The sequence below is a fragment of the Canis lupus genome, chromosome 16 (genome assembly GCF_011100685.1).
Source record: "Canis lupus familiaris isolate Mischka breed German Shepherd chromosome 16, alternate assembly UU_Cfam_GSD_1.0, whole genome shotgun sequence".
NCBI classification, from domain to species: domain Eukaryota; kingdom Metazoa; phylum Chordata; class Mammalia; order Carnivora; family Canidae; genus Canis; species Canis lupus.
Genome location: NC_049237.1, coordinates 34343446 through 34356070, shown reverse-complemented (window position 1 = coordinate 34356070; position 12625 = coordinate 34343446). Strand labels below are relative to the sequence as shown.

The 12625-nt window shown below is 42.8% G+C and overlaps 1 protein-coding gene across 1 annotated transcript in view; it reads right to left on the bottom strand.

Annotated features, from left to right (window-relative positions):
- The window catches only part of PPP2CB (protein phosphatase 2 catalytic subunit beta), a 34071-nt gene extending 28519 nt beyond the window's left edge, over window positions 1-5552 (bottom strand). The window contains exon 1 of the mRNA XM_038560171.1: window positions 5366-5552. Within this exon, the coding sequence (XP_038416099.1) occupies window positions 5366-5467 (102 nt within the window). The 5' untranslated portion in view covers window positions 5468-5552. The remainder of the gene's footprint in view (window positions 1-5365) is intronic.
- Between the last annotated feature and the right edge of the window lie 7073 nt (window positions 5553-12625).

Here is a 12625-nt window from a genome sequence, read left to right as displayed (position 1 = left end):
TAAAATATTATTTAGATCTTCAATGTAATTTTGCACACTTGTACTATATCATAGTGCTACTGTAGTACAATTCAGTTATCTCAGATTGCACCTCAAGTTTATAATATAATTCTCTTGCTCAAAAAAGTTATTTCAAATCTTGCTCAAAAAAGTTATTTCAAAGGACAGTTTGCAAGGCATAGTAAACTGTCTCAGAGTACAAGAGACAACAAACCAAGTCTAAGCCTGAGCTCCCTTATTCCCTAGAAAAGAAACCAAATCTGTAATAAACTGACCTCATTCCCTAGCTTAATATTATTAAAGAAATAAAGACTTGAAAAGTAATGTTATATAGGAAGTACAGACAAGACTTAATCATTAATAAAGGAACAGTGTGAAAGAAAATATTTCTTTACACAAGTTATTCTGAAGAACCAAGATCAGGTTTACATTAAAAAAAAAAAAAAAGATTTTATTTATTCATGAGAGACACAGAGAGAGGGGTAGAGACATAGGCAGAAGGAGAAGCAGGCTCCCTGCATGGAACCCGATGCAGGACTCAAGCCCAGGACCTGGGGATCATGACCTAAGCCAAAGGCAGACACTTAACCGCTGAGCCACCCAGGTGCCCCCTAGGTTTACACTTAACATACATTTACACGAAGGAGAATTATAAGGAAATCAGTCCAAAACAATTCAAAATTCCTATTTAATCTAAAGTAAACCTAAATTCTCATACACAATAGATATGTCTATGATTTTAATGCATTCTCATTAGAAAGACTAAGTTCAGAAAATATAGTTTATAAAGTCTAAAATACAGTGATTGTTTTGGCATTAATTTTTATCTTCAAAGCATGGTATGTTGTTTCCTTTTACCAAAGAAATTCATTCACTAAGTCCCTCATAGTATTTATCCTGAAGAAAAGATGAAGAAAAAATTTCTGCAGGTCTTCAAATTAGAATGCATATGCTACAAAATCACTAGTCCATATGAAAAAAAAAAAGGTATGTAATGTAGACTTCATTTCATCTACCTACAGATACTGTTTCACACATCATATATAAAGTAGAGAAATGAATTGATTTTCAAAAGTCTGCTCTAGTCATTAGTAGTTCATGCTAGTCTAGTTTGCCTCAGTTTCTTTACCTGTTTGCTATGAGAGGCTGGCTTAGATAAGAAATGGAAACAAGTGGTTCAGTCAGAAGAATTGGGTTTTAACCTTATATTCCACTGTAATCAGGTCATTCTGTTATAGTTAAGAAAGGAAGGAACTACTTTCTGCATCACAGCATTTTAGACTCTGTCAAATGGACCACCAAAGCTCAAGGGAAATTAAAATGAAGTACCAGTTATGCTTTCTGGCTGTTAAGACCACTAATTTTTCGCTACAATCTATCAAGGAAAAAAGTAATCCAAGAGATTTTTCTCTATGCACAAAAATCATTCATTTTTACTAGAATCTAATCTTCATTAAGATGGTTTCAGACATTCTGGAATTTAAGCATGCTACTTCACATTAATGGGGTAAGTAATATCCTAATGATATTTCTGTTTATTTCAAAGCTGAAGCCACAACCCAAAAACCTATCCATTAGTCTTACATAATATTTACATATTTATATTCTTACAAAAGCCTCAAAATTTTTCTAAGTAGGCACTTTATAATCATGAGAATAAAGATTCTGCTAGCACACAAATAGACTAAATTTCCCTATCTACTCAGAGTACCACAAGGGAGGTTCTTCAGTATAAAATAAAGTTTATCAGGTAAAAGAGACTAAAATGTTTCTCTTCCTGAGATCTACCAAGAATTAAATATAGTTCTAGTCACACAATGTCCTGAACAGTGCCAGACTGGCTCTCCAGGCACACTATCTTTTAAAATTACTGTACACACTGCTGATGCAGAAATGAATCACAGAAACAGTTTCTCTATACACATAAGTCAAATTTGCAATTAGCTTCAAAAGCTGGACTGCTAAAAAAAAAAAAAGCTGGACTGCTAATTTAAGAGCTAGTCTTTTCAAAAGATATGCCTTACTATTTTATACAAACTTTTTTTTTTTCTGTGCAGAAATTAACCTCGAAGGCCAGACCATCCATATCCATACTTCTTGTATTTCTTTCCCATTTGGCATTAGGATGGATATTATTTTTGCCACTACCTCAAAATAGGGCTTTCATCAGTACCACTTTAGTCTCAATTTCAGCTGACTCCTTCAGTTTTTAGGCAACCTGAATTAGAACAGGAATTCAATCTCTTTTTTTTTTTTTTTTAAAGATTTTATTTATTCATGAGAGACACACACACAGAGAGGCAGAGACATAGGCAGAGGGAGAAGCAGGCTCCCTATGGAGAGCCTGACGTGGGACTTGATCCCAGGAACCCGGGGATCACGACCTGAGCCAAAGGCAGATGTTCAACCACTGAGCCACCCAGGTGCCCTGAACGGGAATTTAAGATTTTAGATTTTATTTTTTTTAATTTTATTTATTTATTCATGATAGACACAGAGAGGCACAGACACAGGCAGAGGGAGAAGCAGACTCCACGTAGAGAGCCCGACTCAGGACCCGATCCCAGGACCCCAGGATCACGCCCTGGTCCGAAGGCAGGCACCAAACCACTGAGCCACTCAGGGATCCCCAGATTTTAGATTTTATATAAAATCTCTTTTGAAGTACATTCTCCAGGGATGCCTGGAGAATTTATCTCTGGATAAATACAGAAAGCCTCCTCAAGACTTAAATTGTGACTGAGGGGTACCTGGCTAGCTCAGTCAGATAAGCATCCCACTCTTGATCTTATGGTTGTGAGTTCGAGAACCATGTTTGGTATAGAGATTAAAGAAAAGTTTAAAAAACTCCACAAAAACAAAAAGATTTAAGTGTGACTTGAATTCTTCTCTAGGAATATATCAAAACTATTAGCGAGTCAAAGGGATTCAACATCAGCTTTGTTCATAACTTCAAGTCTTTAATGTTCATAGCAGGGTTAACTGACTCAACTAATTTCAAGACTAGGTATTTTAAGATTGAATGCTGACACTAGACCTTGAGAGAGCAATTTATTTTTTATTTTTTTTTTAGAAAAATTTATTTATTTATTTGAAGGGGGCAGGGAGACACAGGCAGAGAGAGAAGCAGGCTCCACGCAGGGAGCCTGACGCCGGACTCGATCCCGGGTCCCCAGGACAAGGCCCTGGGCTGAAGGCAGCGCTAAACCACTGAGCCACCTGGGCTGCCCAAGAGAACAATTTAAAATGTAAAATTTGAGAAAGGAATTTAAAATGTAAAATTTAAGACTCGTGAAATTTTAGGTTATCAAACAAGCACACAGAATGTCTACTTGAAGCTGTAAGTAATGTTTGTTTCAGAAAGAAAAAAATACCACTGGCTTGGCAGTCCTATTTACAGAAATTCTCCTGTTAACAAAGAGGGAGTGAGTGAGTGATTTACTTAAAAGATTTTATTCATGACACACACACACAGAGAGGCAGAGACACACACAGGCAGAGGGAGAAGCAGGCTCCATGCAGGGAGCCTGATGCGGGACTCGATCCTAAGACCCCCAGGATCATGCCCCGAGCCAAAGGCAGACGCTCAACTGCTGAGCCACGGAGGCGTCCCGCAACGAGTTATATAATATACAAAAGTGCTAGGCAACATTACACTTGTTAAAAACTATTCTAACTTAACATTAGCTATTATTCCTCCATCCCTAAGTTGCATAATTTTAAGAGTGCCCTATTACTGGGGATGCCTAGGTGGGTGCTCAGCGGGTTGAGCGTCTGTCTGCCTTCAGCTCAGGGCGTGATTCCTGAGGCCGGGATTCAGTCCCGCATAGGGCTCCCTACGAGGCGATTTCCCTCTGCCTGTGTCAGCCTCTTTATGTCTCTCATGAATAAATAAAATCTTAAAAAAAAAAAAAAAAAAAAAAAAAAAAAAAAAAAAAAAAAAAAAAAGGAATGCCCTCTCCAATGCATTTCTAAGGCATTCCGATTTCCAAACACAAACTCTCAAAAAAAGTCTTAGATTTATGCCTTAAGAATACAAACAAATCCAACAGCATTAAGAATAACTTGGTTAGGGACACCTGTGTGGCTCAGCCGTGGAGCATCTGCCTTCAGCCCAGGGTGTGATCCCAGAGTCCTGGGGTCGAGTCCTGCCTGCGTCTGGCTCCCTACATGGAGCCTGTTTCTCCCTCGGCCTGTCTTCTCACGAATAAATAAATAAAATCTTAAAAAAAGAAAAAGAACTTGGTTACTCTTTCATACAGACTTTTTTTTCCATAAAAATGTGTGAAAGTTATCTAGTCCAATCATAAAAACCGAACGAGAAAAATTCCAAGACTTATCCGGTAAGATGAAGAGTGTGAAACAACTCCAGCGGTTAAGAAAACAATGGACACAGAATTCAAGAAAGTTGTCCAAGATCACCCAGTCAAGGACGACTGTGAGCAGTTTATCACTTGCAGATTTTATTACCCTGGGACAAGAGAAAAAAGAAAAGAAAAAGAAAAAGAAAAAAAAGAAAAAGAAAAAAAAGAAAAAGAGAAAGAAAAAGAAAAAGAAAAAGAAAAGAAAGAACCCCAAACACTTTACATATAACAGAAACGGAAATAACTTTTGAAAAGGGCTGCCCTGAATCAAAGACACGTAGCCCATCTATCATTTCAAGTTATCACTGTGGCCAAACTATTTTTTTTTTTTAAAGCTTTTTATTTATCTATTCGTGAGAGGCAGAGACACAGGCAGAGGCAGAAGCAGGCTCCCTGCGAGGAGGAGCCCGACGTGGGACTCGATCCCAGGACCCCGGGGGCACGACCTGGGCTAAAGGCGGACGCTCGATCACTGGGCCACCCAGGTGCCCCTGTGGTCCAATTTAAAAGACAGACCGCCTGGTTTCGGACAATCAAGAATCCGTGCGAAGACCAGTCGCCGCGTGCTGAGATCGAAGTCAGCCTCGGTTTACCCATCCGTCGGCCACTACGCCCACCCCTCCAGAGACAAACGGGCTGGCACATTGCAAGCTGCTGATTTTTGGAGCCCCCCAGCCCCCCCCCCCCCATTCACCCGAGAAAAGCCCTACGTCTCTTAACAAGCTCGGTTAATAATTAAGACCATCCAGGTTCACTTTCGGTGCATTTTCCAGCAAAAGCTCGCGCTGGATTACCCCGCCGCTGGCGCGCACGTGAGACGTTAGGGTCAGGAATCCCCAGCGGGGCGCCGGGGACCCCGACCCAAGCGGGGCGTGGGCTCCCCGGGCCGGCGCAGGGGCTTCCGGAGGGCGGGGGCCGGGGAGCAGCGGCCCGCCCCGCCCCGCCCGCCCGCCCCGCCCCGCTCCGGCCGGCCGCCCGCCCCCGCAGGCCGCTTCGCTTACCTTCTCGCACAGCGTCCGCACCTGGTTCTCGTTCAGCTGCTTACACTCGTTGAGCTGCTCGACCCACTGGTCCAGCTCCTTGGTGAACGCCTTGTCGTCCATGGCGGCCCGCTGCCTCCCTCCCCCCACCCCGCCCCTGCCCTCCCGCGCCCCGCGCGCCGCTCCCCTCTCCCGCCGCCAGCGGCTCCCAGCGGCAGAGGAGGGAGCGGGGCGGCGCGGCTGCGGGCCCCTCGCCCCGCCCAAGGCCAGCGGGCGGCTCCCGGCGCGCGGCCTGCGGGGTCCCTCGCCCGCCCCGCAGCCGGCGAAGGGCGCGGGGAGGTGGGCGGGAGCGCGGCGCGGGCCTTCGGCGAACCACCCGCCGGACGCTCACCCCGAGCCGCCGCCGCCGCCGCCGCCGGCCTCTCCCGGCTCTCTCGCCCCTTCCCTCGCTCCCTCGCTGCCCTCCCTCCGGGTTTCCGTCAGCGCCCGGGCATTTCCGCCGGGAGCGGGGAGCCGGCGGCGCCCGCCGGGGCTCGGGACGCAAGAAGGCTGCAGCGCCCCCGTGCGGCTCGGCGGACAAGCGGCCCGGGGATGGCGCCGAGGCGGGCTCCTGTCCCTCCCTCCTCCCTCCTCTCTCTTCCTTTCCCACTTGGGTGAAAGCCTTTTCTTCACATCCTTTTCTCTGGGGACGTAGGCCCACCTTAGCCTCTTGCAGTGCTGTTTCCGCACTCTGGGGAGGAGCTGGGAAACCTGGGCCTTTCCCCTGCAGCGCTGTCCCCCCAGAGTCAGGCACTCTCCCAGAGCAAGCATTCAGTGTTTTTTGTTTTTTTTTTTAATTTTTATTTATGATAGTCACAGAGAGAGAGAAAGAGAGAGAGAGGCAGAGATACAAGCAGAGGGAGAAGCAGGCTCCATGCACCGGGAGCCCGACGTGGGATTCGATCCCGGGTCTCCAGGATCGCGCCCTGGGCCAAAGGCAGGCGCCAAACCGCTGCGCCACCCAGGGATCCCAAGCATTCAGTGTTTATTGGGTCTATAAATGGATTCTTTCTAGCCTTAACCCTGCCGCCAACTAGCCGTGGACCCTAACATCTTAAAGCCTCTTTTTCTTTTTTTTTTTTTAGGTCCACCCCCCCGGCTTGCCAGCGCGAGGGGAGGGTGGGGCAGAGGGCGAGGGACAAGCAGATGCCCCCTCTGGGGGGAAGGGAGGGAGTGGGGGGAGCCTGACCCCAGCCGTATCCCAGGACCCCGAGATCACGACCCCAGCCCAAGTCCCCCGCTTAACCGACTGAGCCACCCAGGCGGCTCTCCAAGCCTCCCTTTCATGATTTTTCCGTGATAACAGTCTGTGTCCCTTCCAGCTCCAGCGTTCTTCACTGCATTTTCTGCAGTGTTTACTGAGTTCTAATGATTTGGACATTCAACAAATACTTACTGAGCACCTGCTAAGTGCCACATCCCTTGTAGAGCAGGTGCTAAGCAGCCATACGGACTCTACAGAAGACACATACTGCCACTAACCCAGGCGAGAGCAACATCCTCTGTCAGGAGGCGAGCGCTGGGATCTTGGCTTTGCCAACTTCATAGCAGTGTCCTTGGGTAATCACCAAATCTCTCCCAACTTCAGATTCCTCATCTATTAAAAGGGCTCAGAAAGGCCTACCTTTTCAGGTTGTGAAGAAACATTTTACAAGTGCCTATCCAATAGTACAGTAGGGGAGCAACATGCCTTATCCCTCCTGGGCAGCAGTTACAGAAAGCTTTAGGACGGTGGCATTGGAATTGAATTTTGAACCTTCTTCCCAGGCAAAACTTTGAATTTGTCTGAAGAAGAGGAAAGAAGTTGCAAGGATTTTTTTTTTTTTTTTTGGTAGAGAACACGTGTGAAATATTATGGTCTGGAAAGCTACTTTAATCAATAGAAATAGGTCATATGGTGCAAAATAAGGCTGGAAGAGAAGCACAAAACATGAAAAGGTGATGAAACAATACTGAAGAGCCTGGCACCTGTTTAACTGCAATAGATGTTGTAGTCTCTGTGGACATTAGAGGTTTAAAGGAGGCTGAATTCTAGCCAAGCCTGGAGAGCTCAGAACTCAAATGAGGATGGTATTTCTGAAGTTCCTAGAGAATTGAGAACAGTAAAACAAAACAAAACAAACAAAACAACAACAAAAAGCCAGAGGAGAAATGGGAGCTATGGATACTGGTTGGGGAGAGAGGTCCTCAAAGTAGAAGCAAATGTGTTCAGAATTAACGTTGAGAATGTTCTTAGAGTTGGAGTAGGGAAATGAATTTGTGAAAATGGTGCTTCTGAAAAGTTTAGCTTTTTTTTTCCTAGATGCTATGCGTTTTACTTGTATCTTCCTGTTTAATCCTTCAATAATCCTTCAATAATGACACAGGTATTACTATCATCCTCTATTTTACAGGTGAAGAAACAGACACCTAGGGGGTCAAAAACATATCTAGTCACACAGATAGGAACTGATGGAGTAGGAATGAACACCCAAGTCAGCCTGATTTCTACTTTTATTTTGCATTATGTTCTCTGACCTCTGCAGTCCGATCAGAGTAGGGAAAGCTGAGGTTGGCTGAGCAGTCAAGGGACTTGGTCGGGATCCCTGGGTGGCTCAGCGGTTTAGCTCCTGCCTTTGGCCCAGGGCGGATCCTGGAGTCCTGGGATGGAGTCCCGGGATCGAGTCCAACATTGGGCTCCGGGCATGGAGACTGCTTCCCCCTCCTCCTGTGTCTCTGCCTCTCTCTCTGTCTATCATAAATCAGTCCATCAATCTTTTAAAAAAGGGACTTGGTGATTGCATTATCAGTTTTTGGTATTTTGGTTGTAAAGGCATCTTACTTAAAAAAACTAATTCTTTTTTTTAAAGGTTTTATTTATTTATTCATGAGAGACACACAGAGAGAGAGAGAGAGAGAGGCAGAGACACAGGCAAAGGGAGCAGCAGGCGACGTGGGACTCGATCCTGGGTCTCCAGGATCACACCCTGGGCTGAGGGCAGCGCTAAACTGCTGAACCACCTGCCCCCCCCCCAAACTATAATTCTTTTTTAAAATTTTTATTTATTCATGATAGTCACAGAAAGAGAGAGAGAGAGAGAGAGAGAGGCAGAGACACAGGCAGAGGGAGAAGCAGGCTCCATGCAGGGAGCCCGACGTGGGATTCGATCCTGGGTCTCCAGGATCGCGCCCTGGGCCAAAGGCAGGCGCTAAACCGCTGTGCCACCTAGGGATCCCCCCAAACTATAATCCTTAAACAACTTTCTTTCTCTTTTCTTCTACCATGCATGTATGTATATACATGTTGTGTGTTTCATCTTGTGGAACATAATCATCAATCTCTGATCCTTACTCATCACTTACCATATAAAACTGCATTTAATCTTAGGTTTGCAAGCCACTTCTTTTTTTTTTTTTTTGCAAGCCACTTCTAATTTTTTTTGTTTACCAGAAGTGTTCTCATTTGTATTTGTTTACCTCTTTCCTTTTGGTCAAATACTTTTAAAATCATTGATTTCAGCAGATCCTTTGCCTTAAAATTATATGCTAGATTTTGTTCTTACACAACTGACTGGGTTCTTTTAAAATATATAAATATTCGGATGCCTGGGTGGCCCATCAGCTGAGCCTTTGCCTCAGGGCGTGATCTCAGGGTCCAGGGATGGAGTCCCCTATCAGGCTCCCTGCGAGGAGCCTGCTTCTCCCTCTGCCTATGTCTCTGCCTCTCTGTCTCTCCTGAATAGCTATTGATAGTGGTTGGGGAGAGAGGTCCTCAAAGTAGAAGCAAATGTGTTCAGAATTAACGTTGAGAATGTTCTTAGAGTTGGAGTAGGGAAATGAATTTGTGAAAATGGTGCTTCTGAAAAGTTTAGCTTTTTTTTTTTTTTTTTTGAGTCCTTCCTAGATGCTATGCGTTTTACTTGTATCTTCCTGTTTACACATCACAATTTTGATACCATAATTTTCATTCTAGTCAACACTGTATAGCAGAGATTGCTGGAAGCCTAGCTAGTATCCACTGTACAATTCTGTTTGGAATAAAAGAAAAAAAATGCCCTACTTAAAAAAAAAATGCCTAAGAGTGGTCATGTGATGTATGTGTGTGTGTATAGTTTAAGTTACTTCCATCCTTACTGATTTAATTTTCTTTCTGAGGGATCCCTGGGTGGCGCAGCGGTTTGGCGCCTGCCTTTGGCCCAGGGCGCGATCCTGGAGACCCGGGATCGAATCCCACGTCGGGCTCCCGGTGCATGGAGCCTGCTTCTCCCTCTGCCTATGACTCTGCCTCTCTCTCTCTCTCTCTGTGACTATCATAAATAAATAAATAAATAAAAAATAAAAAAATAAAAATAAATAAATCAGCTTTAAAAAATTTTTTTTTCTTTCTGATATGTAGAACATTACGTTAAGTTTCCAAAAGTAACACTTATCCAAAAAGGTGAATTCAGAAAAATGTCCCTTTTTCCCTTATCCCATTCACCCAGTTTTCTATGTAGTAACCAGTTTCATTGTTTTCTACGTTTTCCAGTGTTCTTTTATGCAAAAATATGCATATGTATTTCCCTCTTTCCTATGCTTTTCTCAATTTAATATTTCACAGAAAACACTCATTGTTGGCTCATATAGATTGTCCTCATTCTGTTTACAACTACATAGTTCTCCCTTGGTATATGTAACATAATTGTTCAACTATGCCTGAATGTTTGGGCATTTAGGTAATTGCCAAGATTTTGCAATTACAAATAATATATTTACATTTTATATGAGAGATTTATCATCTAAATAAATTCCTGCAAGCAGGGTTACTGGATCAGAGAGTAAAGGCATATGTAGTTTCATTAGATATTGACAATTTCTGCTGTTATTGAAATTGTACAACTTAACATTCCCACAGTGTATGAGTGTCTGTTTCCCCATAGCTTTTCCAACAGAGTACACGTTCAAGCTTTTAAACTTTTGCCAAAATGATAGATGAGAAATGGTATCTCATGTGTTTTTAATTTGCATTTGTCCATTTTTCATTTTTCTCCCAAACTAGATTACTATGAGTGGCTTAATTATGAATAATTCCTGAGATCTGGAGCAGGGATGTATATTCCGCCTATTTCAAGGACACTCCATGCAGTATCTGAACAAAATTGGGGTTTGGTTAACAGCAAAGAAATGCATGCCTAACCAGGGATAGCTGTTGAGTAGGCAAAGAACAGTCTGTCACACATACAGAAGGTATATCTATCCAAAATTTATTTATGCATGTTTTCTCACATGATGAGCCTTCAAGGAAATTAAGATGCAAAAAGTCAGTGAGTAATTAAGAAACACACTGGTACATTTATTAGTGCTGTTGCTAACAGGCAAGGTAGGGAGTAAATGTCAAGAATTGGATGAGTTATTAATCGTTTTAAAAATAACAAAATCATTTAAAAATTAGTGTTGAGATGGATTCTGACTCAAGATCTGAAAGCTATGAATGTTTGGAAATTGGAAAGTGGAGGTACCTCAGGTAATTAAAAACCAAATTACTGGATACAAAGACCGAAAAGTAGTAATCAAACTGGAAAAGAGTATCATGGGGAATAATGTTTTACAACAGTGAACATAGTAAAATAAGATCTTGTGGATAAGAAATACAGTAAATAAAATACATTAAATACTGACAGAAGCAAAAGATTTCATTTAACAAAGTGCTTGATGTACTGATTCATTCTGAGAGCTGTTTTTGGAGATACACGTGAAATAAAATACAGGAGAACACTTGAGAGTACTCAGCAACTGTCTATGAGTCAATGAATACTGGGATTAAATCACCTGAAAATGTTCCATGTTTCTGCACTGCACAAAAAGCCACTGATAATAACACTGAAAGCTAGAACAGCAAAAGTTGTTCTGAGTCTATTTATCTATTTATATTTTCATTTCTTCTATGGCCTTATTTAAATCTACTAAATATATCACAGGCCAATAAAGTGAAAAATCTCCCATAATAATCCTTATTTGTCTATTTCTGGGGTCTTAAAATTTTTTTTCCTAAAAATTTTTCCAATTTTAAAGTACACAATATTATGTATAATACATTCATATATTATGTATTGATATTAACTTTATAACTTATTACTCTCAAATTTTATCTTAAGTTTGCTTATTAATATATCACCAATTTTCTTTTCTACAGGACAATTGGTAAATCTTTACCCAATATTAAACTGTGAAGATTGTTTATCTTTCCACTTATAACACCTTTTATATGTAACAGTGGTATGATAAGGAATGTATCTGGGGGCACCCGGCTAGCTCAGTAGGACTCTTGATCTTGGAGTCATGAGTTCAATCTGCACATTGGGCATAGATTTTTTTTTTAAGATTTTATTTTTTTATTCATGAGAGACACAGAGAGAGAGGCAGAGACATAGGCAGAGGGAGAAGCAGGCATGGGGAGCCTGATGCGGGACTCAACTCTAGAACCGCAAGACCATACACAACCTGAGCCAAAGGCAGACACTCAACCACTGAGCCACGCAGATGCCCTGGGCATAGATCTTACTTTAAAAAATAGTTAAAAAGATAAAAAGAATGTATCTGGTCTTTGTTCCTGGTTTCTGACACCAACCTTCCAAAAGCCTTGGAATTTCCTGAGTGATAGGAGTATCTTTTGTTTTTCTTTTTTTGTTTGATGTTTTAGAGAGAGAAGGGGGAGAGAGAACAGAGGGAGAGAGAAAGAATCTCAAGCAGGCTCCATGCCCAGAGTGTTAGTCCAACACTGGGCTTGATCCCACAATTTTGAGCTCATGATCTCAGCCAAAATCAAGAGTCCCATGCTTGACTGAGCCACCCAGGCACCCCAGGAGTGTCTTTGTTATACTAACCAGGTAACTCACAGTCGGCCTCAAAATAGCTTCCGAATGGGGACTGATCACTCAAAAGACACATCGTATGATGGGTCAGCCAACTTTGGGCCAGCCTGAATGTGGAGCTGGAGCTGGAGATTGAGCTCAATTGCGTGATCAATGATTTGCTTAAGCATACTTACATAATGGAACGCAACGAAAACTCTTGACATCAGAACTCTTGTGGATATTCCAAGTTGGTGAACACATCAATGTGCTGGGAGGTAAGGTGCCTGGATTTTACAAGAAGAGAAGACACAGAAGCTCTGCATCCCCATTCACTGGCAAGAAACTTGCTCTGCGCATTTCTTAGTTTGGCTCTTCCTGACCTATCCTTTATAATAAAACTATAATTATAACTATAGTGTTTGAGTGAATT